This window comes from Miniopterus natalensis, chromosome 17, assembly GCF_054644295.1.
Source record: "Miniopterus natalensis isolate mMinNat1 chromosome 17, mMinNat1.hap1, whole genome shotgun sequence".
Classification (NCBI taxonomy): Eukaryota; Metazoa; Chordata; class Mammalia; order Chiroptera; family Miniopteridae; genus Miniopterus; species Miniopterus natalensis.
In genome coordinates this window covers 24661838-24686691 of record NC_142097.1, presented here as the reverse complement: position 1 = coordinate 24686691, position 24854 = coordinate 24661838, and the positions used below count along the sequence as shown (strand labels likewise).

General features: G+C 49.3%; 2 protein-coding genes across 5 annotated transcripts; both read left to right on the top strand.

Moving 5' to 3' along the window:
* The first annotated feature begins 2961 nt into the window (after positions 1–2961).
* Positions 2962–16643, top strand: PSMD3 (proteasome 26S subunit, non-ATPase 3). Its single transcript, XM_016202266.2, has 12 exons — positions 2962–3307; positions 5605–5795; positions 7059–7196; positions 8658–8794; positions 9724–9914; positions 10085–10188; positions 13457–13571; positions 13675–13794; positions 14142–14245; positions 14519–14674; positions 15930–15980; positions 16176–16643. Exons 1-12 carry the CDS (start codon positions 3091–3093, stop codon positions 16251–16253), a joined length of 1602 nt encoding a protein of 533 aa, XP_016057752.2. The 5' UTR covers positions 2962–3090; the 3' UTR covers positions 16254–16643.
* A 4812-nt stretch (positions 16644–21455) lies between these two features.
* Positions 21456–23084, top strand: CSF3 (colony stimulating factor 3). Of its 4 annotated transcripts, none has more exons than XM_016202213.2 (5): positions 21456–21480; positions 21635–21789; positions 22174–22281; positions 22426–22572; positions 22920–23084. In XM_016202213.2, the coding sequence occupies exons 1-5, from the start codon at positions 21468–21470 to the stop codon at positions 23082–23084; spliced, it is 588 nt and encodes a 195-aa protein (XP_016057699.1). In that variant the 5' UTR covers positions 21456–21467. The 4 variants fall into 4 exon arrangements, with proteins under 4 accessions (XP_016057699.1, XP_087681735.1, XP_087681737.1 ...); XM_087825609.1 differs by having other exon boundaries at positions 21635–21796; positions 22172–22281; XM_087825611.1 differs by lacking the exon at positions 22174–22281.
* Positions 23085–24854: the final 1770 nt, after the last annotated feature.

Sequence of the window (24854 nt, the reverse complement as noted above, 5' to 3'; positions counted from 1 at the left end):
AGCTGAGGATGATGGAAACCCTAGCTGATCCCCCAAGATAACCAATTTCCACTTGTCCAACTCTATATCTCCCCCTGCCCCTGCAGCTCTGCAACCCGCTAAGCCCATCTGCTGATGCTTAAGTTCTCTGAAAGTAGAAACACTCAAATTTTTAAAATTATGTACCATTTCAGCAAAACCAAAATTAATTAATTTCCTATCCCAATCCCTCCCTCTTGTGCTTTTAAAAATCAAGCTTTACTGGAATTAATGGGAAATATTTCACTTGGACGAAATGTCTTTTGGTGTTTTTCTTTAAAGAATCTGTCATAAGGAAATCCTTAACTTGTGACAGAAAAAAAAATAGACATTATCATACCACATACAGCTCATATATACATGAATACTATTATACTGTCCCCGGGCCAGCTGCAAAATACTCAGAGAAGAACTATGAAGGTACAGAATGTGGAATTTAGATTCTAAAGTGAGAATATCGTCAACGCAGCTTGTCTTCGAAGGGGAGCCTTTGGAGTCCTCTGGACTTGGGTTGAGGGATTGGGAAAGACAAAGACCTAGAGATACAGTGTACAAACCCCAAACAAGAGTAAGACAACTTACAATTTTATTGAATAAAAAAATGCAGATAGGTTCTGGCCAGGTAGCTCAGTTGGTTAGAGAATCGTCACAATATGCCAAGGTTTCAAGTTTGATCCCCAGTCAGGGCACACACAAAAATCAACCAATGAATGAATAAATAAATGGAACAACAAATCGATGTTTTTCTCTCTCTCTCTCTCTCTCTAAAAATAAATAAATAAATAAATATTTTTAAAATACAGATAAGTCTTTTGGGGGGAAATAAGATACTCAAGAATAAGACTGACTCAAAACTTTTTAAAAGAAATTGTGCTATTACCTTCTGATTTCACCCTTTCCTCTTCTGCTCTCAGTTCAGGGTGGTTGTGGGAGGAAGTGGTATGGGTAGGCTTGGCACATGGACCTGCTAATACGGATATTGCAATCTCATAAAACTGCTAGGTTTATACCATCCTCCTCTGCCTAAAGCTTTGTTTTAATATCTTTTACCAATCTCTTTTAAAATAGCTTTATGGGTGGAATAATTTCTCCAAGGTTTTTGGCTGCAGGAGTCAGACTCTTCCCCTTCTTAGCCACCCCCTCACTCACCAAGAATTCATGACCAACTGCCAAAGACTTGGTGTTAAGCCATCCTCCGCCATTCTGGGGCATCTTCTAAGGTCTCATCATATTGCTCAAGGACATACTGAGTAGTTATCTGCTGACGTGATTGTTTTTCTCTTGTGATGTAAACATAATAAAGAGATGAGCTAACACCTTAACTATCCAGAAGGGTAACTTCATAAAGATGAACAACAAAGCTCATCTGTTTTCTCCTTTTACCATTCTCGCCCACCTTCGGTTACAGATATGGTGTTATGAAGCGGCTTTAATGAGTTTATCCCAGGGATGATTCAAAAGCCCTGTTATCCATTCCCCAACCGGAAGGGGAAGGGGGATAGTTAGGGAAGAATTGGTCAAGGCACATTCCCTGAAACTGGAGCATACATTTTTCCATTTAGGAAGTGACTGTTTGGTGCAAGGAGCTACTTGGTGCAATAGTATGAAAAGGGCAATACAAGCCCTGGCCAGGTAGCTCAGTTTGTTAGTGCATTGTCTTGATACACCAAGGTTGCCGGTTCAGTCCCCAGTCAGGGCACATACAAGAATCAACCAATGAATGCATAAATAAGTGGAACAACAAATTAATGTTTCTCTCTCTCCTTTCCTCTCTAAAATCAATCAATAAATTTTTTAAAGAATTTTTTATATACATAAATATAAAAAATATAGTCAAAATATATTCTCTGCCCTCTAGGACCTTACAACAGAGCTAGATTGTCCTGTGGGGTCTGAGCTGGTCTAAAACTCAGGACTTCTATTTATGGAAGAGATAAAAGTTCCAAGAGGGGAGGGGGTTTTGGTTTTGTCTTAGGAAGTTGGAACATGTGTCCTCCTGCAGAATCACTGGAGGATTCCTTTGTAAAATACGTGGACAGGATTTATGGTCCAATTTCCTTCCCCTGGGGGATTCTCAGGCTCCCCTTAGGTACACTATTATTCTGGTCCCTATCTCACTACAGTGTCTGTCTGGATGCATACAGGCGCCCCAAAAAGGACTCCCTGAAGCCTCTGCCAATAAAGGCTCCTACCTTCTTTCCGAAGGCCTCACAATACCCGGCAGTCCGAAGCACAGCTTCCAGCACGCTGCATTCTGCAGCTGTACTCGGCCACGGCGCCCCCCAATGCGCCAGCCCTGGGCCATACGTAGACCCCTAAACTTTATTAAACTGCAGCGATTGTACCCAAATGCACTCTGCCCCTATCCACACTCTCAGGCTGCAGAGATTTTTATGCCTTTTTTTCAGCACTAGCTAAAATCTGACAAGGAAAGCTGAATCCCATAGTTCGGTTTTATTTTAAGCCCAACAGCCTAGTTCCACATCCCTCTTTCGCAGCTTCTTTTCTTCCCCCGCGCGGGATGCACCGGGCAGCCGTTGAGGGTGAGCCGCGCGTATCCCGCAGGCGACTCAGCGGAGACAAATAGAGTCTGGGCAGCAACCCGCCCGGCAACTCGTGATGTCATCACGCCCTGCGCTCCCCTAGGCCCCGCCTACTCCACGCTGGTTGAAGCGCTGAGTCTGCGGAAACCCAGACTGGAGCCTGTGGGGACCTCTCGTGGACATGCACAGAAATGCACGCCGGAGGAACCTACCATCAACCCCAATACGGCAAAGAACGCCCCGCAAACCCGTACAGGCTCCTCCCCTCTCCTTCCTCCAAGATCCTCCCCCATCCTGCACCTCGGCTGTTGATTCCTTTCGCCTTTCTGGACTCGGCCTTCGGCCCACTCGGCCTGGCGCTTCCCAGCAGGCCCAGCGGTGGGAAGGGGTTTGCTGCTGCTCCGTCATCGTGCGGCCCGTCGCTACCCCGCGCTCGTGTGCAGGCCCGGCTCGGTTCCTGCTCTCTGTTGCGAGAATTCACGCGAGGCGCCGGCCTCGGTCCCCGGACTAGGCCGCGACCCCGTGTGCCATGAAGCAGGAGGGCTCGGCGCGGCGCCGCGGCGCGGACAAGGCGAAGCCGCCGCCGGGCGGAGGGGAACAGGAACCGCCGGCGCCCCCGGCCCCCCAGGATGTGGAGATGAAAGAGGAGGCGGCGGCGGGTGGCGGGTCAACCGGGGAGGCTGACGGGAAGACGGCGACGCCGGCCGAGCATTCACAGCGAGAGCTGGACACCGTCACCTTGGAGGGTACGAGAGCCTGGGCCGGGGACGTGCCACGATCACGGGTGACAGCGCCCCGGGTGATCCAGCTTCTTCTTGGGACCCCAGCGTAGCCTCCACCGTCCCCGGTTCCTAGGGATCACCCCCCCCCCCCCAATTTCCCGGCCCCACTACCCTGACGCTGCTAACCCCAGCCCCAGTTAGGCCAGGCTCGGACTCCCCTTGCCGCACACCTCCTCCCAACCCCCGGGATTGCATCTAGAACTAGTCTCTCCCTGTCGGTGACTCCCTCTTGGTCCTCCCCGCTGACCAACTCCCATTTACGTCCTGCCGGGCTGATTCTATCGCGCCCGATATTCACTGGTCCCCCTAGAAGCCGGTGTTTGTGTTTGTGTGTAAAGGGGGTCAGGAAGGCGCAGAATACTGACCCCTGAGTTGTGTGTACAAAGGTTTCTGTTGTCTTAGCTGCCTTTAGCAAACTCCCCTGAAAGAGCCCTTTCTACCTAGTATCTTGCTTCCTTGTTTCTGTAATTAAGTTACCCAAACGGTCCCATCTTTTTTTTCCCTCCTTTCCCTTCAAGCCCTTATTCCTACTCTTGTTTCTAAAGGTTTTAAACACATTACACGCTTTCAACTTCTTAGGGATCATCTTTGTTTGAGTTCCTAACACTCTCCCTCAATCTAAACTATACCCCAATCCCCGCATTTCTTTTCTCCTAGGTGCCTGTTCCCAGTTTCCTACCCTCCTCTTGTTCCTCCAGGTTCACATTTCACCTTTCCTACTTAGAGCATCCTGTCCTTGTTTGGAGTGGGTAGAGTAAGAGCTTCCCACTCTGAGCCTGTTGCTATCTGCCTAGTTCTGGATCAAGTGGGACTGGACTACTTCTTGGGTTTTCTCCCTGCTTACGTGCATGAGAAGCTAGCTCAAAAACATTGAGATAAGCCAAGGTATGCTTCTGGGTGCTGTTTTTGAGGATACGATAGGGCTGACTGCATCAGCGCCTACTCTGAATAGGTTGGGTAACAGGATCAGCATCTAATAAAGATCTTTTTACCCAAAATAATGATAGCCGGTGGCAAGGGTGCCGCTCAGCATTACCTACGGGGTGTGTACATGTCTCTTATGAATACTTCATTTTCTTATTATAAAGTAATTCATGTTCATTGTAGAAATTTTGGAAAATGTGAGATGTCTAAAGTATAGCAGGGTGAAAAAATCAACCATGGTTAACATTTGTTCCTATGAATTTTTAAGCTGCTCTCCTGTAATTGAGATCAAGTTATGTGTCCAGTTTGGAACAGGCATAACTTAATACAGATGATCTGGTGTGCTTTTATTTGACATATCCACAAACATGGCATTCGATTTATTTCAGAAACATTTATTGAATACCTGATATAGTGGCTAAGAATACAAGCTCTAGAATTAGTTTCATCTCTGTCACAAGAGTAATAGCATCTATTTCATTGGGTTGTTGTGAAGATGAGGATGCTTACAACTGTGCCTAGCACACGAGGAACACATAGTAAACCCTCCATAAATATTATAATTCTATCATTAATGTGACCCAGGCAGCCTGTGCTGAATATACAAAGGTAACGAAGAAACTACTAATTGGTTGCATTCCCTTATCGGACAGTTAAGTTGTTTCCAGTTTCTTATTCTTATAAATAGCTATGCAGCAATCATCTTTGTGCCCAAGTGTTTAATCTACCCCTATAATTTTTTTCTTCAGTATAGAATCTCTGTGTGCCTGAGTCGAAAGGGTAAATGTTTTTATTTGGATAGGTGTTGTCCAGGAAAACTGTACTGTTTAAAGTATACCAGCAGAAATGTCCTGTTCACCTCATATTTATCTTAAATCATTTATACAAGGTCTTTGTAGAATAAGAATATGAATCTTTGGTCACATTTGTTGCAGGTATTTTTCTTTTGTTGATTTCATCACTCTTATGTATGTGTGATTTCTCCCATTGTTTACATTTAGAAAGTCTTTTCCTATTTAGAGATCTGATAAATATCCATGTGTTTGTTTTGTTTCTCATCATTTCTTTGCTTCCTGTTTCTGTCACCCTCTACCCTTTCCCCCACCCCAGCTTTGTTTATTTTATTTTATTTATTTATTTTATTTTTTGGCTCTTGGTGATGTCTTAAAATTACTGTATGGCATCCATAAGTATTGCTTAACCCTGTTAGGGCAAAAGAGGTAACTGGCCACATCCTACCCTGTTGTAAGAGGCTCCCTAGAACTACTTGTCTGCGGGGGTAGGGGAGAATGGAAGGAGTTGGAAGTAACATTTTTTCCTCCTCTGGTCCTCCGCAGACATCAAGGAGCATGTGAGACAGCTGGAGAAGGCAGTTTCCGGCAAGGAGCCTCGCTATGTACTGAGGGCCCTGCGGATGCTGCCTTCCACGTCGCGCCGCCTCAACCACTATGTTCTATATAAGGCTGTGCATGGATTCTTCACCTCAAATAATGCCACTCGAGACTTCTTGCTATCCTTTCTGGAAGAGGTGAGTGGGTCAGGTGCATCCTGAAGGTCTGTCTTGTGACCTGCAGCCCATTTTAATGATCATTGCCCGTGGACAAGGGAACCATCCTTCTGCCCTGTAGTGTCATTCTTCTGAGTCGGGGAAAGGAACTGGGAATCAGGAACCTTCCAACCAAACTCATTTCCTACTACCCCCCAACACAGACCCTCTCCTCCAATTGGATGACATCTCCACTGTCCTAGGAGAAGTTGCCACCACCTCTTTGCCTCTGAGGTTCACTATGGGGGACATATAAAACAGTGGTTAAGAGCACAGGGTTTGGAAGTAGAGTTGAATTTGGATCCAGCCTCTACCACTTGGTACCTGTGGGACTTGAGCAAGTGACCTAACCTTCTGCGTTATTTTCTTCATTTGTTAAATGTGATGAACAGATTTTGGGGGCAATGGCAGGGGAGGAATATGTATAAAGCTCTTAGAATGAAGGTAGTTTGATAGAGTGGTGTCTGTGCCAGGAGAGACCTCTCCTTTTCCTTTTCTGCTGTAAAGTCCTCCTTATCATTCAGCACATGCCAGGTCCTGCCCCCTCAGACCTCACTGACCCTTCAGCCACCTCCATCCCCCTAAAATCCTATATACTTACAGTTGTTCCGTAGCTGTGGAAGCTCAGGAAATTGCCTGATGAAGAGTTGGAATGATGAAGAGTTTATTGTCAGGGAAAGGGGAAAAGCCCCCTCCCCCAATGGATTTTAACCTTTATACCCCTAAATTCACCCAACATGATCACTTTTTCAGCTGTTCACCTTATTCCAGTTCTGGTGATAGATCTGAAAATAAGTACTATGTATAAGTCCATTTCCCCCAAATTTCTTTTGTTCCCACGAAAAAGTTTTTTGTCCCATTATTCTTGATCTCATCTCTAAAATTGTATCACTATATTAAACCCTGTCTGATAGAGTTTGTAGTAGTTCCAGGTGCAGTGGTTTAATCTCTCCCCTTAGATTCTAGGCTCTATGAGGGGTCCTACATCATCCTTTCTGTCCCCACTACATTCTGTAAAATTGTCCATTACACTCCTGTAACCCTCTTTTCTGTTGTATGGTATGGTATTGCCAACCTCCTTGACTCACTCTAGAAAGAGACTGTCTTCTTTAATTTTTTATTCTCAGCACCTAGAAAAATCTTGGCACATATTAGGCATTCAGTATTTGTTGAAATACATAGCGAATGCTTAATAAATTTGTGATCTGACTGAGCTTTTCCACGGTAACTCATGTCCCCTCCTAGCCCATGGACACAGAAGCTGATTTACAGTTCCGTCCCCGAACAGGAAAAGCTGCCTCGGCACCCCTCCTGCCTGAAGTGGAAGCCTATCTACAACTTCTTGTGGTCATCTTCCTGATGAACAGCAAGCGCTACAAAGAGGTATCTAGAACCAGTGAGACTGATTCACATGTCCCAAGCAGTGGGGTGTTTTTCAGGATAGATTGCCTGTGGTAAAAAAGTGGAGATAATCCCTGGGTTATTAGCCATCCCCTAGACTCTTTCCTCAGTGGGAATGCACCGAACCCCACAGCCAGGGAAGACCCAACTCCTGCTAGGCACCAAGGGAAAGGGCTCGCAATGGTCATTCTACATGCCTGGCTGCAGCACAATACCAAATAGTGGGTCTTTTGGGAAAAGTAGGAGATTTGGAGACAGAAAGACCTGGGTTCAAATCCTAGCTGTACCTTAGGTAAATTAACTTTTCCTAGTTGTATGTAAAGTGGGGGAAACGATACCCAATTTACAAGATTATTGTTGGTATTAAATAAAATAATGTGTTCAAAAGTAATTAGCACAAAGATCTGTATGTAGTAAAGTTTTCACAATATTTTAATAAATATAGCAGCTCTTTTTTTTTTTTAATTCTCACCCGAGGATATGTTTTACTGATTTTAGAAAGCGGGGAGGGAGAGAGAGAGAGAGAGAAACATTGCTTGGTTGCCTCCCGTACACACCACAGCCAACTGGGGATTGAACCTGCAACCTAAGTATGTGCCCTGATCTGGAATCAAACCAGCAACCTTTCTGTGCACAGGACAGCACTCCACCAGCTGAGCCACACTGGCCAGGGCAAATAGCAGCTCTTATTATGGAACTGAACAACTCCATTTTGGATATTATATTACAGTTCACTACTTCCTCCACTTGGGGCCTGCTTATTTGTCAGTCATAGCCACTGTCCCAAGAGCACACTCAAGAAATGACAGGTCCCACTCCTGAATTCCCTGGGATTTTTTTCCTTTTCTTAAAACTAGTTGTTTCTTGGGTACAATTCACTCCCTTTAAAGTATACAATTCTGTGGGTTTTGGTATATTCACAACAATGTGCAATTATCACTATCCAATTCCAGAGCAGTTTAATCACCCCAAAAAGAAACACTACACCTATTAGTAGTCACTCCCTATATTTCCCTCTCCCCAGCCCCTGGCAAGCACTAATCCGTCTCATGGATTTTCCTACTCTGAGCATTTTCATATAAATGCAATTGTATAAATGGCCTTTTGTGTCTGGCTTCTTTCACTTAGCATAATGTTTCCTAGGTTTATCCATGTTGTAGCATGTATCTCTACTCCATTTTTAAGGCTGAATGATGTTCCATTGTATGGATATAGCACATTTTGTTTATCTGTTCATCAGGTGGTGGACACTTGGGTTGTTTCCACTTTTTGGTTATTAATAATGCTGCTATGAACATTGTGTACAAGTATTTATCCAAACAGATGTTTCCAGTTCTCTTGGATATGTGCCTAGGAGGGAAATTGCTCAGTGGCTCTTACGATGGCTCTGTGTTTAACTTTTTGAAAAACTACCACTTAATTCTCTTTTGGCTGCCCCTCCAGGCACAGAAGATCTCTGACGATCTGATGCAGAAGATCAGCACTCAGAACCGCCGGGCCCTGGACCTTTTGGCTGCAAAGTGTTACTATTACCACGCCCGGGTCTATGAGTTCCTAGACAAGCTGGATGTGGTGCGCAGGTACAGGTTGCCAAGGGTCTCCCTCTCGGCCTTTTGGGTCGGAGATGTAGTCAGTCACTACCACAGCTGTGGACTTGCAGAGAGGGATAAGCTGGTAGATGTAAAGTGCCAGGCAGGAAATGGGGCAGTGGTTAGCATGCCCCCCCAGGTGAGGGGTTGAGAGAGAGATTGATATTAGATGAAGAAATGGAGGTGACTGCAGGGCTGTTAAGAACTGTCCCACCCCCCAGTTTCTTCCCTTCACCCCACATCAAGCGAAGACTGATTGGTAGATCAAGAGTGGAATGACAGGCTGGAAAACATTTCCTCTACTTAAAACCTGCAGTGTCTCCCCGTTTCCCTTGAGGAAAAGCCAAAGTCCTCATGACCCAACATGTTCTGACACACTTTTCCTCAGAGTCTTTTTTTTCTTTTTTAAATATATTTCTATTGATTTTTCAGGGAGAGGAAAGGAGAGGGAGAAATAGAAACATCAGTGATGAGAGAGTCATTGATTGGCTGCCTCCTGCATGCCCCCTGCTGGGGATCAAGCCCACACCCCAGGCATGTCCCTCACTGGGAATTGAACCGTGACCTCCTGGTTCATAGGTCGATGTTGAACCACTGAGCCATGCCGGCCAGGCCTCTTCAGAGTCTTTACACTTACTGCTTCTAGTCTGCCAAGAAAGCTCCTCCCCCTACCTCTTTCAAGTCTTTGTTTAATTATCTTAAACAAAGAATTTCTGTCTCCCCCACTAGAATGCAGACTCCCTGAGAGCAGAGTTCTGTCCTTTTTGTGGACCTAGAATAGTTCATTAAATACTCTGAATAATCAGAAAAGCAGTTTGTATCACATTTTTAGGAATTGAGAGAGAATGGAGAGGTCAAAAGCAGTTTGAAGAGTTGTTATTTGAGACCTTTGACTTTTTTTTTTCCTTTCCCCCTTGAAGCTTCTTGCATGCTCGGCTCCGGACAGCCACCCTTCGGCACGACCCAGATGGGCAGGCCACCTTGCTGAACCTCCTGCTGCGGAACTACCTACACTACAGCTTGTACGACCAGGCTGAGAAGCTGGTGTCCAAGTCCGTGTTCCCTGAGCAGGCCAACAACAATGAGTGGGCAAGGTACCTCTACTACACAGGTGAGCAGGGGGCCCACCCCCCGAGTCAGAAGGTGCCTCAGGCTTACTTCACGCAAATGTTCTAAAAATGGGGTGCCCTTGGTGCACAGAGACACATTTGGCACTCTGGTTTGCGAGGAGGTTTGGATGGGGCCATTCTCTTGATCTACGCTTCCCTTCTCTACACCCAGGGCGGATCAAAGCCATCCAGTTGGAATACTCGGAGGCCCGGAGGACAATGACCAATGCCCTTCGCAAGGCCCCTCAGCACACAGCTGTCGGCTTCAAACAGACTGTGAGCAACAACTCTCCTCCCTCTGCCACTTACTCCTCTGATAACACTTTAGTTCTCCCTATGTAGGGGCCAGGGAAGGCCTCCTTCATCTTCACCGTCTAAAAGGTTGCATCAGGTGTCTGTGCACAGCATTGCTCAGGGCACATGAAGTAGATGCCACCTGCACCTCTGGCAGTTTATGTTCAGAGTGTCCCCAGTTCCCCAGCACTCCTTATGGTCATTCCAGGCATGGGCATAGGTTGTTGATAAATCTCAGACTCTTACCTGTTCCCTTCTGTGCCCATGTGGGAGCTGTGTTGTCTCCAGAAGGCTGGCTGATTCAGGTGGAGATAAACCTTGCCCCCCGCCCCTTGAACTGTCAGTCACCAAGGGTTGTTTGTGTTTTATTTTATTTGAGTGCTGGCCTTGGTGTTAAGACACTGTAAGGAATAAAAAAGAGGGATAAGAAATTGTATTTGCCCTCAAAGAGATACATAAAGAACTTTGACTCAGAAGGCTTGAGGGCCTAATAGCCAGATTTGGCCCCAGCTTTCCCAACTACAGGTCTTTGTTCCCACCTTAACACGAAATCAACAATATCCACATCCTAGTGTCCTTGAAAGAGAAGAGATTAAAAGTACACAATGATTAGGTCAGTGTAGCAGGAGATGTGGTTTGTTTGTGCTCAGAAAGGAAAGTTTGGTTTTGGTCAAATAATTAAAGAGATCTTAAAGAAAAATGTTAAATTGTATTTGGTTTCTGAAAGATGGGAAGAATTTCACAGAAAGGAATGACTTTTCAGAGACATGCAGTACATGTGCAGCATGTTAGATTGCTTACAATATTGGGCATACACTAAAGGTCTTTCTAAAAACAACTAAAACTACAAGTGATTAACACATAGGCTGTTTCCACATACTGGGGATAGGTGTCGAAGGGTAAAGCAGTGTTTTCAAACCAGATTTCATTATGGATGAACAAGGTTTCCAAGTTCTCTTTGGTGAAGCCAGGTGGCAGGAAGGAGCAGAGAGAGCTGGAGTGGGGTCTTTGGCTGGTGAACTGTTGGTGAGGAAGCAGGAAAGAGATGGGACAGTCGCTTGAGACAGAAAGAAGCAGAATTGGGGGAACTTCCCACCCAGAGAGACTTGAGCAAATAGGTGATGGGTGAAGGCCTTGGAAGAGACAGGAAGAAAGAGGGTGAAGAGCACAGACAGAGAAGCCGGGTTTAAGTAACAATGGGGAAGGTGAGAACAGGTGAAGGGAGACGTCAGCTGTAAAGTGGAGTTCATAGACGAACACTCTGGAAGCTTATTCATCCATAGTAAAACCCACATACTCTCCTTGGGTGGTCTTACTGCTTTCATAGCTCAACTCTGACCTTCATGGTGCATCACCAGAGTCCGTTGCTGTCTTAGTCTGCTCAGGCTGCTCTAACCGGGAAACCAGCCTGGGGCCTGAACAGAAATGCATTTCATCACAGTTCTGGAGGCCAGAAGTCCAAAATAAGGGTGTCAGTATGGTTAGATTTCTTGGAGGGCCTTTCTTTTGCTTGTAGATGGTCATCTTCTAACATCTTCAGATGGTCTTCCCTCTGCATTTGCCTGTATTTTAATCTCTTTTTATAAGGACACCAATCATTGGGCTAGGGCCCCCTCATATGACCTCATTTTACCTTAATTACCTCTTCAGATTTGGGGGCTTACAGATCAGTCCATAATATTAATTCTGGCTCCTCTTATGAACATCAGACCTACAAATCCAACTCCCACCACATATCCTATACAGATACTCACTGACGCTTCACTCAGCTTGTCCAAAATAAACCCCTCTGGTTGCCCATTGACCAGTTTTCCTTCTGTTCTCCCGATCCATCGGTCAAGACAGGATCCTGAGTATCACCTCAGACTCCTCCCCGCCCCATCTTCCCCATCACTAAGTCTTCTGTATTTGTCTCCTCTCTGATACTGTCAGTGCCCTTGTTTGAGCCATTGACATTTCTGGCCATCACTCTCCCCTCCACTAATCCAGCTTCCACACAACCGCCTGGCTAAGCAGAGCTCCGTGCCCGTCTTTGCCCTGCCCAGGAAGTTTGCATTGCTCCCCATTGCCTGCCCAGCAGAATATCCTGTCTCGTGAGGTAGGCAGCCAGGTATTACTGTTGTTATTATCGTGCCCATTTTAGGGATAAGAAAGCCAAGGACTCAGTTGCTCAGCATTTCCTAGCTAGTGAATAAAGACTAGCATTCTGTCTGTCAACTCAGAACTCAGCCTGGTATTCAAACAGCGCATCCCAAGACTGGCCCAGTCGTCTCTCCTGAGAGCCCCCGAACTCCCCCGAGGTGTGCCATCACACCTGCCTGCCTCTTTTCCAACCCGTTCCCTTGACTGAGACATCCTCCCTCCTTTTTTTGCTTCATCAGAATCTTACAGGCGTATGTTAACTGCTACAATTTCCATGGGTTTCCCCGCACTCATAGGTTATTCCCAGGGACAGGGCAGCCTCATGGGCTATGTGGAGGGTGAAGAGTCCTTGCCCAGGTGTGCGCATGTCACCCACCACCCATTTTAACCCCTTACCTTCCTCGTGACACTTGCTATCACATGATTTAGCTGTCTGTGTTCCTGTCCCTCCTGCTTGATAGAAAGCTCCTTTCTTACTGGGCGTCATCCCCTCCACTGTGGTTTTCCTTGCACGGTGCTAAATCCATAATAGGCACTATTCAGAAATACCTCGTGGTTTTATGAAGGAGGAAGGGCCCAATTTTCCAGCCAGCTTTCTATATCCATACATGGCTCATTCACTGACGTTGTGCCAGGCCCCTTTCCTGTGCTTCTGCCTCTACCCAGACTCTAGTTCTACACGTTGTTCAACTCTTCTCTACAGTAACATCCACCTCCCTAACCAGCATCTTCAGTTGACTCAAATTCCACCCCCTGGGTCTGGACCCTATTTCCTCACTGTTTCTGAGCCATTGCACCTGCCCATCTGGCCTGGCCTATTCTTTAGAGCACTGCCACTTAAGAGCAGTATGTGCTGACTGGCCAGGTGAAGTGACATGTGGGGCTAAGTGCAGTCAAAGGGTCAGATATTCCCAGTACCTGGCTCCACAGGTAGAGCCTTGATTCCCTGCCCAGCATAGGTTCAGGGACTTTTCCTCTCTCCATGAGCCTAATCACAGTGCCACTGTCCCCATTTCCCAGGATATCTGACTGAATTGAAGCCCCATTTCATTCTCTTCCACCTGGTGGGACTCCCTGCCCACTGTGTTCCTGTGTCACACTCTGCCAGGTGCACAAGCTTCTTATTGTGGTGGAGCTGTTGCTGGGGGAGATCCCGGACCGGCTGCAGTTCCGTCAGCCGTCTCTCAAGCGCTCACTCATGCCCTATTTCCTTCTGACCCAAGGTAAGGCCAGTCCCCCTCCCAGCGCTTGCCAGACTCCCTGGCACTGTGGCCTCTGATGTATATGCCCATGTGCATCATTTGATCCAATCCTCTCCCCCTGAAGCTGTCAGGACAGGAAACCTAGCCAAGTTCAACCAGGTCCTGGATCAGTTTGGGGAGAAGTTTCAAGCAGATGGGACCTACACCCTAATCATCCGACTACGGCACAACGTCATTAAGACAGGTATGGTCCTGCCGGGCGTGGCTCAGCGGTTAAGCATCAACCTAGGATCCAGGAGACTGGGGTTCGATTCCCGGTCAGGGTACATGCCCGGGTTGCAGGCTAGGCAGCCGATCAATGACACTCTCATCATTGATGTTTCTATCTCTTTCCCCCTTCCTTTCCTCTCTCTGAAATCAGTAAATATGTGTTTAAAAAAAAAAAAAGTATGAATCAGAGTCTGAGGGGCTGCTGGAAGAGCAGGACCCAGATTGGGCTTCTCCAAGGGACAGGGACAACCCTGTGGGTGGGTCGTCATGGGCAGTGAAGGGTCTGTGCTCTGCCTACCCCACCACTCCTTTCTCTCCCAGGTGTGCGCATGATCAGCCTCTCCTACTCCCGGATCTCCCTGGCTGACATCGCCCAGAAGCTGCAGCTGGATAGTCCAGAAGATGCAGAGTTCATTGTTGCCAAGGTGGGGCTGGTTCAGGGACTGCAGTTGTCACCTTCCTGCCTTATTTCAGAGGATGGGAGTGGGAGGAATTTGGCCAAGGAGGGGAATAGGTAAAGCAGTAGCACTGTCTTTTCAGGGCTACCAGTCTTGCAGTGAATCCAGGAAGCTACCAGAGAGTACGTGTGTTTGTGGGAGAATGTATGAGAGTGTAAGGAAGTCAGAGATGGAATAAGATGTTCTAGGACTTAGAGGATGGGCTCTTTGGTGACTTTTCCTCCCTTTGGGTGTCTGCAGGCCATCCGGGACGGCGTCATTGAGGCCAGCATCAACCATGAGAAGGGCTACGTGCAGTCCAAGGAGATGATTGATATCTATTCCACCCGAGAGCCCCAGCTCGCCTTCCACCAGCGCATCTCCTTCTGCCTCGACATCCACAACATGTCTGTCAAGGTGAGAAGTGCTTGGCTGCAGGCTCCGGCTGGGCAGCAACATGTCTGTCCACCCTACACACGTGGGTTCCTCAGAGAAGATTGGCATGATTTGGGGCCCAGTTCCCAAATCTGTAAAATCACTGTCAGGGCAGCGAGTCCCAGGGGGCAAAGAACTTTGCTTGTGGGACTGTAGCACCTTCTATTGCCTTTTTTTTTTTTTTTTAATATATCTGTATTGATTTCAGAGAGAGGAAGGGAGAGAGATAGATAGAAACATCAGTGATGAGAGAGTCATCGATCGGCTGCCTCCTGCACACCCCTGACTGGGGATCAAGCCCGCAACCGGGGCATGTGCCTCAACTGGGAATCGAACTGCGATCTCCTGGATCCTAGGTCAGTGCTCAACTGCTGAGCCTGGCCGGGCTCTATTGCTTTTAAGGAGTCTAGTAGCCAAGGAGGACAGAGATTTGGAGTCTGAGGTTCTAGATTTGGTTCCAAATTGGAGTTATTTGCCTTCTCTGAGGCTCTGTCCATCTGTGAAAGTGGTAGTGAGATATTACCTGCCCTGCCTGCTTCGCAGGATTGACCAGATTAAATAAAATCACTGTCTTAAGGCACTTAGTGAAGTCTGAGTTGTGTAAAAGGCAGGGCTGGTATCTAGTTCTACAAAGGCTACTGAGCACTTGTCCTGTGTCAGGCCCGAGTTGGGTGCAGGGACTGTTTGGTTTCCATATTTTTTCCTGGTCTCCTCCTTCCCTGTGGAAGCCAGGGATATCGCTGCCTTGCTTACAGTTGGGCAAACGCCATGCTCCAAGACACACAAGGCCTTGTGATCTGTCCCGTGTCTCCAGCCTCACTCCCCACTGTTACCTCCCCTTCATTCCCTATCCCCCTTTCCTTCTTCCCACCCCCACCCCTGCTGCACCCCCACTGAACTCAGAATTCAGGCCAGACCACTTCACACCTTGAATCCTCTGCCCGGACTGCTTTTCCTCCATTCCCACGGTCCAGCCATTCCTCCTCGCTGCCGTTCCCCTGCCTGCCCAGTCCAGGGATCAGTCTTTCATACCTCCAGAGGCTCCTAATTCTCTTTCCAGCATTTACCGCACAGTATTGCAATAATTCATTTCCATTCCTGGCTCCCCCACCACACTCAACTGGAGACTGAATAGCCTGCCTTACTCGTATCTTGGTGCCTGGTAGACAGAAGGAGCACAATAAATGTGTTAAGTTAATGGCTCCACTTCATCTTGTTCCTCTCTATTCTGCTTCAGGCCATGAGGTTTCCTCCCAAATCATACAACAAGGACTTGGAGTCCGCAGAGGTAAGCTGCCTTCTGCTGTGGGTATGACCGAAGATAGAACTTGCTACAGAAAGGGAAGAGGGAGGTTTCTGGAAGGTGGGGCAGCTGTGAAGCTTTGGCAGTTCCTGGCCTGGGGGGTGTCCGGCTGGGCAGAGCACTGAGTGGGAGCCCGACTCATCCTCGGCAGCACAGCTCTCACCCTGTCTCTCTCCCCAGGAACGGCGTGAGCGAGAGCAGCAAGATTTGGAGTTTGCCAAGGAGATGGCAGAAGATGATGATGACAGCTTCCCTTGAGCTGGGGGGCTGGGGAGGGGTGGGGTGAGTGGGGACTGGCTCTTTCTCTTTCCCCCTTTGGGGTCCCCTGCCCAGGGAACTGGCCCCTTTTCCCACGCACAGCTCACAGACTGCGTATTGTGGGGGTGGAGGTGGGGGATGTAGAGAGCCAGCCACCCCCACCTCACCCCAGGGCCCCTCCCCAGCCCGTGACTTAGCACACAGTGGGCCAGAGAGTGGGCAGGTAGCCTCCCAGGGCAGGGTCCTGGCTAGTGGTGTGGGCCGCAAGGTGGGAGGGAAAAGACCTGTGCTCTCCTCCAGGGAGTAGGGGGCTTGAATTGGGACATGGGTCGGATTGTATGTTTTTGAAGCTTCAATTATGATTTTTAAACAATAAAAAATTCTCCAAAGCTCTTTGTGCATCAGTTAATTACTGTAATTGGCTCTCACACCTGCAGTATTACAGCCCGGGGTCTTATTCCTGGTCTTGAGTACTCCGCAGGGGTAGTTAGGACCATGCAGCTGGAGATGAAGCAAAGGGCAGGGCGAAGAGACAGCTGGGGTCAGAAGGGCCTGAGTTTACTCTGCTTCAAATCTAACTGGCTCTCAAATATTGGGCACATCACTAAACCTCTCAGGCTCCTTTCCCACGTCTATCAGGATTCAATTCAGTGACCTGGCTCTAAAATTAGGAATCTAGACTTTGAGAGCATCAAAGAAAAGCAAGAGTGTGGCCTTCAGGTGAGGTCTGCAGAGGAGAGGAGGGTCTCCCTCTGGGCTACAGCCGGTTGAGAGCAGGGTTTTCTCATTTGGCCTTTATGGGATGGGGGATGGGCTCCTCACTGAGCACAGTTGAGGGGAGGCTAGAGGGGGCTTCCTGGGCTCCTAGCCCTTGGCCACTTTACCTGACCTCTAAAAGTGACTTTCTGAGTATCTGATAAGGGGACAGGTACAGCTGCCTGAGGCTCTTTCTTACATGCATTTCGTGTCTCATTGTAATTAAAATTATTCCTGATGATGCCCAACCTTATAATTGTTTATAAATCTTAAAGTCTGCACCAGGCCCAAAGTGCCTCAGACCCTTTCTTGCTTGGTAACGGATTGTAGAGGGTATCACCCTGTTACAGAGACTTGGAGTCATTTGTCATAATTTCCTGGTCCTTGCTCACCTTGACCATGTTCTGTCTACTCAACTGTCTGGAACTTTCTTGTAACTCATCCCCATCGGCTTGGCTTTCTTTTCCAGGAGAAGCATAGTGTCATTTTTATGCTTGGAGAGCTTGGTGTGTTCTCCATCTTCCAGTTTTGTTTTTTTAATAGGAAAACTACAGAGAAATACAAAGAACAACATAACCAATACCCATGTGCTTTCCACGCAAGTTTAATAAATGTTAACATTTTGTTATTGTGTCCTGTTTTTAATCCAAGAAAAAACACTGCAGATGAATTGGAAGGCCACCTGGTTCATTTCCTAGGCCCTTAGCTTCCTCCCCTAGAGGCAGCCATGATGAATTCAGTGTGTAGCCTTCCAGCTTATGTTTTTATACCTTTACTACAAAATATAGCATTGTTTTGAGTCTTTAAGTCTTTGTAAATGATGTATCACATGAAAGTAACTTGCTCTTTTCACTCAATCTTGGTTTTGAGGTCTAATCCAGGCATTGAGAATTCAGTGGGATAAACCAAACTCCTTTCCTCGTGGAGTTTCAGTCGGTGGGCTGCAGGGAGGCATACGTGGCGTGAATGGAACACAATTTGTTTAGCCATTCCCATCGGCGAGCATCTGTTTATTATTATAAGCCATGCTGCAGAGGACATCTCTGCCGGTCTCCTTGCACACATCACTGTGTACACAGTTTGCAAACTTTCTTAAAGGGCCAGATAATACATTTTTAGGCTTGTGAGCCATATGGCCTGTCACAATCACTCACTTCCGCCCTTCTTGAAAGTGGCTGTAAATAACATGTAAACACATCATCTATGAGCACTGGGGTTTGAATTTATATGATTGTACATGTTATGAAATATACTTTTGATTCCCCCCCAACCATTTAAAAATGGAAAACCCATTCTTAACTCAGGGTGTACGTATCTTGGCCCACTGGCTAAATCTGCAACAAATGAGTTACCCCGGAGCCCGCATGAAGATGCTCCAAGCCCAGGGCCAGACTGAAACAGCAAGTGTGAGGGGAAGTTGCTGACCAGTTCTGGACATTGAGAAATGCCTGGGAAAGCCTTTGGAAAGCTGGAGGGTGGGTAACTGGGGGTCTCTGGAGCCAGACCCTTTCCCAGGAGATCCCTTTGGTCTAGCTCAGCCTGTGTGCGCCGTGGCCAGTAACAAGCTCTTGCTCTCTCTCCTCTGCCTGCTCTTTATTCTCTCCTGAGTTGGGCAGAAGTCTGGATTGAGCCATTGCCCAAGAACAGGCAGGGAATGTAATGGGAGCCACAGAGGCTTGGGAAGCAAATCCTGCCCGGCTCTGCCACTCACTGTGATCTTGGGCAAGGCCCTTCGTTTCTCTGAGGCCAGCCCTTGTCTATAAGGAGAAAAAGCACAGCTTGGTTGAGAAGATGAAATGACAGAAGGATAATGGAAGGTGCCTGACATATCATTAGCAGCCAACATTCAGATTTCCTCCCTACGGGATGGATGCTATGGCACTTCCCGGGAAGGCTCTTCCTCTGGAAGCAGCCCGCTCCAGCATCTCAGACCATTAGAAAGCTCTTGCCACCCTCGCTGGTTTGGTTCAGTGGTTAGAGCATTGGCCTGTGGACTGAAGGGTCCCGGGTCTAATTCTGACCAAGGGCATGTGCCTCAGGTACAGGCTCGATCCCGGGCCCCGGCCAGGGTGCCGTGCGGGAGGCAACCAATTGATGTGTCTCTCTCACATCGATGTTTCTTTCTCTGTCTCTCCCTGTCTCTCTCTCCCTCCCACTCTCTCTGAAAAGCAATGAAAAACTATCCTCAAGTGAGGATTAAAAAAAAGAAGAAAAGAAAGCTCTTTCTGGTGAGCTGAAAACACTGGCTGTGGCCCCCTCTCCCTGTCCCCCTCCTAGCTCTGAGACCACACACAAGCCCTTCTGTTCCTGTTTTCTTTAGTCATGATTGTGAAGCCTTTCACACTCTGGCCACCCTTGTTAGAATTCACATATTTTTCTGAACCAAACATTTGACACACTTGGACTGTAGATGAAGATAAAAGTCTGGGTCTAGAGCTGGCCTGAGGAAGGCCAAACATTGGTTAAGGGAGTCGATGGTTAAGAGTTTAAGACTTTGGCCCAGCCGGGCATGGCTCAGAGGTTGAGCATCCACCTAGGATCCAGGAGGTCACGGTTCGATTCCCTGTCGGGGCACATGCAGGGTTATGGGCTGGATCCCCAGTGGGGGGCGTGCAGGAGGCAGCCGGTCAATGACTCTCTCATCATTGATGTTTTTCCCTCTCTCTCCCTCTCCCTTCCTCTCTCTGAAATGAATAAAGATATATTTAAAAAAAAAAAAAAAAGTTTAAGACTTCGACCCAGGGCAGACCTGGGTTCTGTGTTCTGCTCCTTAGCATGTTACTTAAGCTCTCTGAGGTCAGATTTGTCTCCTGTAAAAGGGAAAATGGTTCTAGTTCCCTCCTTATAGGCTTATTGAAAGGAATGCATTGATAATATATGGAGAGTGCTCTGCTCACCCACACAATGTCTAAGGCAGGTTGAGTTCTCCGGAGGTTTTAGGGGTCGTTTGTTGATGTGAATTTCCTGCCCTCCACAGTTGTTAAATCCAGCCCTCTGCTCCACAGAAGTGAGCCAAAGCTGCATTCAGGCAGCGCAAGGTGGCAAAATGCCTACTTGAAAGTGGAGTAGGGGGCCAATGTCCTCCGCCAAGGACAGGGGACCGGAGGCAGGATGTGCACAGAACACAGGTGAAGACCCTGTCAGCTACGACCACCAGGGGGCACCCCTGCCCCAGAAATGGCCTCATCCAAAGAGACACACCCACTCCTCAGGTGAAAATAGATGCCTCTGTTCCCAGGCATATCCCAGAGTAAACTGGAAAACTGACAGCCTCGGGTGCAGTTAGTCAGACTGCCCTGCGCAGGCCCCGCGGCCTGAGGAAAGCTCCCCAGCCAGAGGCAGAGACCTGGGGTATAACTCTCACTCTGCTCCCCGTGACCTTGGACGAGGCACTTCCCTCTCTGCCCAGTTCACAGGGTTGGAATAGACTCCAAGGTTCCTTCCAGTACCAACATTGCACCGTTTGAGGATTCAAAGCGGGGCAGTTTCTTCTTTTTCACCCCCAGCCTTTCTCCACCCCAGGACAGCACAAACACTCTGGCTGGCAGTGAACCTGGCCTGGGAAGCCACTTGTCCCAGACCCCCAACTCCAAAGCCCTGGGACGCTGTCCTGGGAGGGGGAGTGTAGGAGGAGGAAGGGCAGGGTTAGGTGAACCAAGAGCCTCCAAGGGTCTTGCTTCATTCGGGACAGACATCCGGTTTCCTCTGGTCTCTGCCAGGATTCCAGGGGCTTAAAGGAATGAGTCATGGGGGGGATTGGGGAGTTCCCAGCTAACCAATTCAGGACAGGAATCTGGGATGATGGCCATCAAATTGTGTGGTGGGACAGGAGGCAAGACCCTAATGTCCCGATCCCAGGCCTCTGGCCCCTCAGGAGAGCACTCAGGAAGGCAGCCTCGTGGGAGTTTGGGGGTAGGAATGGGGGCAACTAGCTTCTTTCCTCTCAGAATTTGGGGGCAGGGAGTAGGGGGCTTGATTATCCCAAGGGAAAGTGGCAAAGGGAGCTGCCCCACAGATCTGCCAGGGGGGAGAGGGCGGGGCCGCCTGGAGGTCTGCCTATCCCCGCTCCGTCTGACCCCACTCCAGCCTCCAAGGCTTTTATCTGGAGGCTCGGCCTTTGTTCAATGGTTCTGTTCAAACACCCTGGGGCAATTCAGGCCTGGGTGGGGCTGAGGGGGAGGGAGAGAGTTTGAGGGGGGGCACTACGTCAAAGAAGAATCAGAGATTCCACAATTTCACAAAACTTTCGCAAACAGCTTTTTGTCTCAACCCCCCTGCATTGTCCTGGACACTAAATTTGCATAAATCCTGGGAAGTTATTACTAAGCCTTAGTCTCAGGTAATTTCCTCCCAGGCCTTCATGGGCTTCCGTATAAAGGCCCTCTGGAGCTGGTCCCTGACAGAGCCCTGAGCCTGCAGACCCACCCAGACCCTCTTGAGCCTGCAGTCCAGAGCCCCATGAAGCTGATGGGTGAGTGTCCCTGCCCAGGATCCGGGAGCTGCCTGCCTGGGGCATGCAAGGGAGGTCGGAGTGGCCCTGGGGCTGGCGGTCCTTAGTCTCAAGAAAGGGACCCTGGTGGGGGTGGAGAGCATGTCTTCTGAGTGCCCCTCCCATCTGCTCCCAGCCCTTCAGCTGCTATTCTGGCACAGTGCACTTTGGACAGTGCAAGAAGCCACTCCCCTGCGCCCTGCCAGCAACCTGCCCCAGACCTTCCTGCTCAAGTGCTTAGAGCAAGTTAGAAAAATCCAGGCTGATGTCGTGGTCGTGCAGGAGAGGCTGGTGAGTGAGAGAGGCTGGTGGAAAGACAGGGAGGGGACCCAGATGCTGCCCAGCGGGTGTAGAGGAAAGAGGACCCAGAGTGGAGAGCTGAGGGAGGGGAAGGGAAGCATGGGGGAGACATCAGGAAGGAGCAGGAGAGAGGAGAGGAACGGGGAAATGGAAGAAAGGTTAGGAGAAGAGGAGCCCCGAACGGCTGGGAAGAAACTGGGGGAAGAGGACCTCTTGGGGACTGTGCTGGGAGGGGCTGGCTGGGATGGAAGTGGAGGGCAGAATGGGGCTGAGGAGCCTGGCAGGACATGGAGGGAGAGGAAGACCTCAGAGAGATGGGAAGGAAGAGCTTGGTCCTATCAATTCCCCTGCACTCAACATTTTTCTCATCCCCAGTGTGCTACCCACAAGCTGTGCCACCCCGAGGAGCTGGTGCTGCTCAGTCACTCTCTGGGCATCCCCCAGGTTCCCCTGGGCAGTTGTTCCAGCCAGGCCCTGCAGCTGGTAAGTATCTAGAGGAGAGGAGGGAGGGGGGAGGGAGGGAAGGATGATCTGGAAGCTCCGCACCCACCTCCAGGCTCCAAGCTGGGGCCCTGAGGGGAACATCCCAGGCAGCACCCCCTAACTCTCCTACTCCATCTCCCCCAGACGGGCTGCCTGAGACAACTCCACAGTGGCCTCTTCCTCTACCAGGGCCTCCTGCAGGCCCTGGCAGGAATCTCCCCCGAGTTAGCCCCCACCTTGGACATGCTTCAGCTGGACATCACCGACTTTGCCACCAACATCTGGCAGCAGGTGAGCCTCAGTTGGGAGAGGCATGTGTTGGGGACGCAGACCCAGCAGGTCCCTAAAGGTCATGCTGGAAGCCTGGGGGTCCTGGAAGTTCTTTAGGGGTTGGTGGGAGCATTCTGGGGGGTGAGGGGCTGAATGTAGGGAGCTGCCACCCCCAACCCAGGACCCTCTTGCTGCTGGCCCTCCCACACACACCCTAGTTGAGGGCAGTATTGGGATCACATCACGGGCCCTCAGAACACACCTGGGTTCAGGTCCTGGCCCTGTCTTAACCATGGGATCTGCCTCATCTGCGATAACCACACCCACTCATGGGGGCCTGATTGCTGATCTTGTCTTCTCCCCCACAGATGGAAGACCTGGGGATGGCCCCTGCTGTGCAGGCAACCCAGAGCACTGTGCCAATGTTCACCTCGGCCTTCCAGCGCAGGGCAGGAGGTGTACTGGTTGCCTCCAACCTGCAGAACTTCCTGGAGCTGGCCTATCGTGTCCTGCGCTACGTTGCTGAGCCCTGAGCAAAACCCTACCCACCCAATGTATTTATCTCTATTTAATATTTATGTTTATTTAAACCTAATATTTAAAGACAGGGAACAGGAAAGGAGCCTCAGATTCCTGGGCCCCTGCCTCCACCTCCATGTTTTACTCTCCTGTCTGTAGCAGAGAGAAAAAGCTCCTGTCTTCCTGTCCCCTGGACTGGGAGGTAGGTAGGTAAATACCAAGTATTAACTCCTGTGACTATAGTGGGCACTGTGAAGACCTGCAGTGAACTCCCGACCTGAGGGTACCCAACTTGGGACCCTTGGAAGCATCAGGAAATCTCCCATGTGGGAGACAAGACAGCCCTGTTTAATATTTAAACAGCAGTGTTCCCCAGCTGGGTCCTCGTATCCCTCCCTCACTCTGGCCTCAGCTTGGCTTGTGAATGCCAGGCCTTGCTTCCTCCCATGTCCCTTCCCCACAGGCATGAAGCCCAGCAGAGGCAGCCAGAGCTGGGAGGCTTGACTCTGGGGTCCCACAAATTTGTTGGGAAATCTAATTTTTAAGATTTTTTGGGTATGTTTTGATAGCCATGGGGTGTCTCTCATTTTTTCTGGATGCCCTATAGAGACACCCATAGGCTTTTGACACCACCCCACCAGGGTCAGTATTCTGACTCCTTTTAGGGTTGGGCAGATGGTCACGTATCTGCCTTGCTGGGTGGGGACTGGAAATGCGGGTGGGAAAAGATGACAGGGATTATGTGATGGGTGAGAGGGAAGCTCAATTGTTCATTCTCTGCCTCTACTTTCTAATTGTAGCCAAACTTCATTTTAATAAAATGTTTGTTTCTAGTAAATGTCTTTCCTCCTTCTTGGTGCCTGGCCATGGGCTGGGGGGCAGGGAGTTGAATGGTGATCAAGGGCAGAGGGAGGGGAAGAGGTGGTGCAGGGAGGAAGGGGGCAGTCCTCTGGGTCCTCAACATTCATTCCTTTAGCATGTATGTATCTTATACCTCCTCCGTGCAGACGCTGGGCTAAGTGCTAGGGACACAACAGGGCACGAGGCAGGCATGGTCCTACCCTCATGTAGCCACAGCCTAGTGGGGAAGACAGGAGGCAGATGGGCCACTGTTACCACGAGAGGAGAGTGTGGAGTTGGGGGAGAACCTCAGCAGTCCAGACGCATTGAACATTTGCACAGGGCCAGTCAGTTTACCATCTTCTCTAGCCCATCTACGATCACAGGTGATCACAGGTGATCATAGAATGAGACGTGCCTTGTACAGATCAGGAAGCTGAGTCAAGGGGACAACTTGGGTCAGAACTGAAATTCCAGGCTCTGCACGTCTCTCCCTTGCCCAGCTCTGCCTCTGCTCTCATGCCAGCAGGCTGCTCTCCTGCTAGTCTCAGCACATGGGCTGAAAAGGCTGAGCTCACAGCTCAGGAGGGGGTGACACGTGGAGATGCAGGGGCTGCTTCACACCAGGCACACCTCTCTGTGCCCTCACTCAAGGTGCATGTGTGGTGCCCAGGTAACTCCACCAGACCCAGGGAGGTCCAGCTGACCAACCAGTCCCCAGTTCCCCTCCCAAGGCTTCCCCACCCTTATCCTCCATCACTTCCCTTCTGCATGTGGCTACTTGGAAAGCAGGGTCTGGCTGAGCCAGGCTGGGCTTCCCAGCTGTGTGGCTCAGGGTCCTTCCTCTTGTCTTGGAGGTGCATGGCACAGGCAAGGCAGGGTTAAACAGAGCTCCTGCCCCTCACTCCCCTCTTCCCCCCCCCGCCCCGCCCCCGTGCTCTTCT

Excerpts from the sequence above, each read along its gene's own strand:
- PSMD3 (XM_016202266.2), top strand. The coding sequence starts at position 3,091 with ATGAAGCAGGAGGGCTCGGCGCGGCGCCGCGGCGCGGACAAGGCGAAG. Across the intron at positions 7,197-8,657 it reads ACAGCAAGCGCTACAAAGAG|GCACAGAAGATCTCTGACGA; the intron begins GTATCTAGAACC and ends CTGCCCCTCCAG. Across the intron at positions 14,246-14,518 it reads CAGAGTTCATTGTTGCCAAG|GCCATCCGGGACGGCGTCAT; the intron begins GTGGGGCTGGTT and ends GGGTGTCTGCAG.
- CSF3 (XM_087825609.1), top strand. Across the intron at positions 21,797-22,171 it reads GCAGGAGAGGCTGGTGAGTG|AGTGTGCTACCCACAAGCTG; the intron begins AGAGAGGCTGGT and ends TTTCTCATCCCC. Across the intron at positions 22,282-22,425 it reads CCAGCCAGGCCCTGCAGCTG|ACGGGCTGCCTGAGACAACT; the intron begins GTAAGTATCTAG and ends CATCTCCCCCAG.